This window comes from Aythya marila (assembly GCF_965140915.1).
Source record: "Aythya marila genome assembly, chromosome: 2".
In the NCBI taxonomy this organism is placed as follows: domain Eukaryota; kingdom Metazoa; phylum Chordata; class Aves; order Anseriformes; family Anatidae; genus Aythya; species Aythya marila.
In genome coordinates, this window is record NC_139043.1 from 62,956,317 (window position 1) to 62,962,316 (window position 6,000).

At 37.5% G+C, this 6,000-nt stretch overlaps 1 protein-coding gene across 1 annotated transcript in view; it reads left to right on the forward strand.

Annotated features, from left to right (window-relative positions):
- ANLN (anillin, actin binding protein) overlaps positions 1-3,744 on the forward strand; it is a 28,168-nt gene extending 24,424 nt beyond the window's left edge. Inside the window, exons 23-24 of the mRNA XM_082752751.1 lie at positions 1,811-1,983; positions 2,371-3,744. Coding sequence (XP_082608877.1) covers positions 1,811-1,983; positions 2,371-2,494 — 297 coding nt within the window. The 3' untranslated portion in view covers positions 2,495-3,744. The remainder of the gene's footprint in view (positions 1-1,810; positions 1,984-2,370) is intronic.
- The last annotated feature ends 2,256 nt before the right edge of the window (positions 3,745-6,000 follow it).

The window sequence follows — 6,000 nt, forward strand, 5'->3', positions numbered from 1 at the left end:
GGAAAATCCATATTCAATTTTCCTCTTAGTTTTATGGCTTTCCATTATATTTGTCAAGACTAATCTAGAGATTACTTAATTGAAATCGATCAGGGTTGTACAGCAAGTTGCATCCAGCTGGCCTAATCTTTATACCGAACACTGACTTTAGTATTCAATATGGTGAAGAATGAGACTGGACAATCCTTCTATATTGTAAAAGCATAGATGTAATTACAGACTATCTTGTTTACCATTGTTTTCTTGCAGCTCCCACACTAGCTGAAACTGGTAGGTTTAAATAGTTCTTGCAGAAACTCATGGTATTGTCTGGCTAATGCACCAAATCAGAGGTTCATCTGTCAGTAAAGTGAACTTTCTTCTCTCTTTAGCCTGTTCCTGCAGTGTGTACTGAAATCTTTCCAGTTGCTTTTAAGAGTTGCTTTCAAGAGGCTTTTTTTCTGACTCACTTAAGCAATTTGCCATTAAACATTTGCTTGTTTGTTGGCAGAACACTTTCTTTCCCAAATTCTGTGGTGAGCTCTGGTCCTTTTGGGTCTTCTATGCAGATTCAGCTGCCTGAGTTTAATTTCTTCCCTGCTAACAGAGGAAGACCATATGCTGGTAGTTGACAATGCCAAAATATATCAACGTACTCTTTCCTTGCCAGGAGACAGGAAAAATCTCTGCCTACTGTAATTAAAAAGGCAAAAAATTGATCAAGAAAAAGCTTCCTGTTCTGCTTTTGTGCACAAGAAAACTGCTTTGATATGTCTTAGATTGATCTGTTCTTGAAAATGTTATAGACTTGTCGCTGTAACTGAGAAAGGTATACTTAAAGAATAACATAGATGTGCTCTTATTTATCATCTACAGCAATATTAAACTCTCTCCTTATATGCCTGCCTCTCCTTACCCCTGCTATGTTTGTTCTATTATGCAAAGATGCATGTAGCTCAGAAATACCAGTGTTGGACAATGATTGCTTTAAATTATGATATGTTTTTTAGATAAGCTTTTCAGATTGGGTATATACGTATATCTATGGGAACTGTTTCTTAATATTCATTGAGATGGAGCTATCCTTTTTTCTTGTAACCTAGGTTGTATTAACTGTCTCTGGAATAGCATAATGAACATGCCTAATAAATAGCAAGCTTTTCTCCTAACCAGGAACTGCTTGTGATGTTTCCGTGGTGAGGTATTCTGTAGGTGTGATAAATTGGAGACAAGGTCTGTAACTAACTTTAGGCATGCAGCTGAGCCTCCCTCTGTAGTCAGTGGGAAGAAATAACTGCCTTGAAAACTGAAATGCTCCCTGAAGAGGTCTAGCCACTAACTACAGAGGGAGCTAAAGCACCTGAACTCTCCACTTAAGTGCCTTAGTTGCGTGTTTGAAGGTGAATCCATATATTTACAGGTTTTGATGAGAATGATACAAACATTCCTGAAGTGCCTGCCTTCTGTAGGCTTTAGTAGAGCTTGCTCTATTGGCTTGGATTTTATTACCAATCACTCCTGAACTTTTGAGTTTAAAAGCAAGTTTCTCTTGAAAGGAAAAAAGAAAAGGGTGAATATATTTTTCTGGTCTAAGGCTCTGGTAAGGATGGATTTGTTAACTGTATTGTATGTGACAGAGCAGGGCCTATTTCATTGTCTGTGTTATCTTGCTTCCCCTATTCTACTTTTCACATTGAAAAGAGCAATAATAGACTTCTATTTATTTGGGTGGGGGGTGGAATTCACTTCATATGGAAAGATTGTCAGAGCCATACGTTCAGAGTTAGTCTTCAGAACAATATTCTTAACTGATGATTAACTTCAATTTCAGCATCCTTTGGGCCGTATAAACTTGGCTAACTGCACTAATCGTCAGATTGAACCTGCCAACAGGGAGTTCTGTGCCCGTCCCAACACTTTTGAACTGATAACTGTCCGTCCGCAGAGGGAAGATGATAGAGAGACACTTGTTAGCCAGTGCAGAGACACACTCTGTGTTACAAAGTGAGTGGATAAAATCATGGTTTGTGTAGGCTGTGGGAGGGAGGGTGTTGGGGGGGCCATGTCTTGCCTTGTGTGATGGTTTTAATGATGTAGCCTTACAACTCTGGTGTGCCAATGCAAAGATCGTTAAAATCCTAAGATTTCTGGATGATACTTAAGCTGTCTTGATCACTTTTAATCATGTTTTGTCTTACTGTCCCATTTCTTTCTTCTGAGAACAAAGAACTTGACATTTCTCGAAGTGGAAATGGCAGATAGCTTGGCAGCACTCTGCAGAATTCTAGAATATTTTATTTCATTTTTCCCCTGCTATTTGGGATTCCATAGATCAGATTTTTCGGAACAATTGTGGGGGAAGGCATCTAACTCGTGTTCTTCGCTTTTTAGGAATTGGCTGTCTGCTGATACTAAAGAAGAGCGTAACCTTTGGATGCAAAAGCTAAACCAAGTTCTTGTTGATCTTCGTATGTGGCAACCTGATGCTTGCTATAAACCAATTGGAAAGCTTTAAGCACTGGAAGGGGAATATGAAGAAAATATATACATGCAAAAGGTCACATGAACTACGCAAAGAAAAAAGTTAAATGAAACTTTGTGGAAAGTTCTCTGGATCACTTCAGCTTTAAATTTGAGGGTACATACCTTTTATATAGGACTCTTATGCAGTATTTTTCTCTCACTTTAAGAGTTTTAAAACTTTTTTCCTAGCTTTTGAGTGTGGTAGGAAGCAATTAGCTGTTTCTAAATATGCTAAATATTTATATAACTCCTTTTTTTAGAAGTCTCTGGCTAAGTACATTCTCTTCTTGAAATAACTAAATTATTGGAGGAAATCGCACTTCTGGAGAATGAGGAGGGTGGGGAAAGCTAGTGAATACACAAGCTTACTAGTTAACTCAGCTCCTTGAAAGAAACATTAGCTCAGAGTTATATCAGAAGGATGGTGCTGAAGAAGGAATTTTAATGTTGGAGCATTTCTTATAACGATCAGGCAAAGTAGTTAATAGCAAACTTTATTCTACAACATGCAGCATAAGTATTTCTTGCTTTCACAATGTCCTTTTCTTCTGGTCAGAACAAAAGATATGCACAATATTCATACTTCTTTGTATTAGATTTTTATGCCGTTTCTCATACCAACCTGGTATGGATGCATGTATGCTATATGGTTTACAGGTATGGAATTATGTATGCAGTACATTGCACTTTGATAGAAATGAAAGGTCTTGAATATTTTTGTTAGACTACTATATAAAAATTAGTTCTAGGTTTGTGTATGTCAGTATGTATTAGAACTCATGATTTGTACAAGCTTGAATTCTACTCGATTTGAGAACCAGAAATAGATTATAAAATTGCTTTTTCTGTAAGACACTATAAAGCTGTTATCTACCAACTAATATTCTTGCCATAAGTATGGATCTTCTGCCCCGCCATAGACATGTCCGTAAATGCAGACAAAAAGAATACTTCAGACCCATCATTTCAAATGGCAGAACTAGTCAGTTGATGTTCCTGCAGTTTTCAAAGCTTTTCACTGGCTTAGTGAAATACTATCTCATTACCCCACTATTGCACATGCAGTAGTGGAATACTGGTAAGTTGTTATTCCTGTTGTATATTCACACTTGAAACACTAAATTCTGTTATCTTAAACTGTTTTCATCCAGCCACTTTTGTACTTTTGCCTTTAAACCTAGTTTTCTTTTTCAGATGTTCTTAAATATTTCCAAATTATGTATTGAAATATATTTTATCCCTTTAAAATAAATAATAACTTTATGTAACTTCTCCTAATGTCATCCGTGCATTTGAGACGCTAGTCTGAAGACAAAAAGCTAGACTCCATGTGGTGTTTGGGAAATTCTATTCAGTATGTATATCCAAAAATACCTCCTGATTTGGGAATATAATGCAACATCTTAGGGGTAGCTAGCACCAGACTGTTTATGGGCAGTTACCATGAATATGGTTGGAACATACATGGGTGTAGAAGCAGCTAGACATGAGCGGTTCATTGAGTGTGATGAGGAAAGATGGTTCTCGTCTCACATAGTAAAGACATGGCAGCAGAGTAGCAATGGTACATGAACAGTGGCAGTGCAAATTTCATCCGTGGATTCTTGGTAGGCTGAGTTATGAAGCAAGAGTCTATAGAAAGGAGTGACATGCTTTCATTTGGACTGTATTTTCAATTTGGACTATTATCCATTGTAGAAACCTATGTGTTTTATTATTGCTGAAAATGGAAAAAATATCAAGGAAATGTATGAACTTTAACAGGTGATGCAAGTTTGAAAACCTGACCTGAACATAAATTGTCAGTGACCAAATGTACTGCTGCAGTCAGCAGAAGCACGTGACACCTGCTTAGCAACAAGCCTCCATTTACACCTCTACTGGCTTGCACTAATGCCTACCTCCTCTCTCACATCTCCCAATTCCTTCAAGGGTGAGCTGTGGAAAAATTTTTTCAAAAATGTTGTCAGGGATCATCTGTTTTCTGAGCACTGCAAGATAGGCATGAGGGAGTAAGGAAAATGCAGATGTGAGGGAGAGGGTTAATTGAGGGTTTTTTTTCTGCAAGTGTATTAGAACCTTGATGAATGTTGAAAGCGGAGAGACTACAGAACAACAGTTCAGTTTTAACTTGTACTCTACCATAACATTAAAAAATGATTGTGCTGTCTGAATCCCAGAATTCTCGAGGTCTTGCATGTTTGTATTTTTTTTTTCCTGAAGTGGAAAGCCAAATACAGCTACAGGGTTTGAAAAGTTTGGGATGGAAATCTCACTAAGATGTGAGAGCTTTCAGCTCAATAGGTTAGAGTTTTCTCATATTTGTTGTTGATCCTTTTGTAGTAGGCCAGGCCAATTGAATTCAAATAGCTTCATGTAGATGTAGCTCTATAACCCAAAAATAGTTTCTCTGATACTCTCAGATTGCAAAGCATTAAGTTGTTATAAAATAGTCGAACAGAAAAACAACAGCAAAAGCCTCCTGTGTTTAGTGCATTGAAACAATGTGCTGTAAGGCATTGATGAAATCCCCCTGTGTCCACATTGTTCAACTATGTGGGGGGGATGCCCAAGATAAGACATTCCTTCTTAAAAATCTGTACTATTAATAAAGCTTGATTTCATGGTGCTATACCTAGCTTTCCAAGAGCAATTTTTTTCTTTTATTCAGGCATTTGTCGTCGTCATCCTAAGCATCAGGAGATGGTTAAATTAGGGAAATAGACTAGAATACATAGCTCACTGCTGCTTTAGATTAAGCTTTGTCAGAACCAGCTGTTTAAAATGGGGTGTTTAAGTTACCACTGCTGCTCAAAAAGCATTTGGGCATGCAGATCTTCCACTATTTTTTGTATTTTTGAAACAACAGATGTAGTACTTGTAAAAGGTGGTGGCATAATACACCCCAAGTTCATCTTTACTGGCAAATAGTTACTGCATTATTTACAAATTAAGTTTCTGTGTACTGCCTGATCTTAAAGCTGAATTGCAGAGTTTGCTGCTGAGGCATGACATGGTTCGATTAGTGCTCCTGCAGCCAATGGCAAACCCATTTTGTGAAGTCCCTCAAAGACCATATCAAGCATGGAGTAATTACACTGCTAGGGCAAGTCTAAGAGCTTTGGGGATTTCAGGCCTCTCTCGCCTTTTTATAAATTTAGAACATCCTCTTAGTCTTCTTTTTTTCCATTATGCACAATTTCAAGATGCCTACTAATAAGAAATTCTACAAATGAATATGCTTTGCTCTGGGCAATGAAGCTTATTTTAACTGAGGAAATTTGAGTCTTACTAGCTTTTAAAACTCTTAATTGGCATTATCAAAGCCTAAACTCAATTGGGATGCAGTAATGGCTTGAAAATTTGGCGTCTAAATGCAGTGTTCTCTTCCCTCCTTTGATTGCCACGTTTCTGTGTTTTGGTATAAAGGAAATTATCCAGTATGAGTCTGGAGGTATTGTCCTTGCTGTAAATTGTAAAACAATGTGGATGCACTTG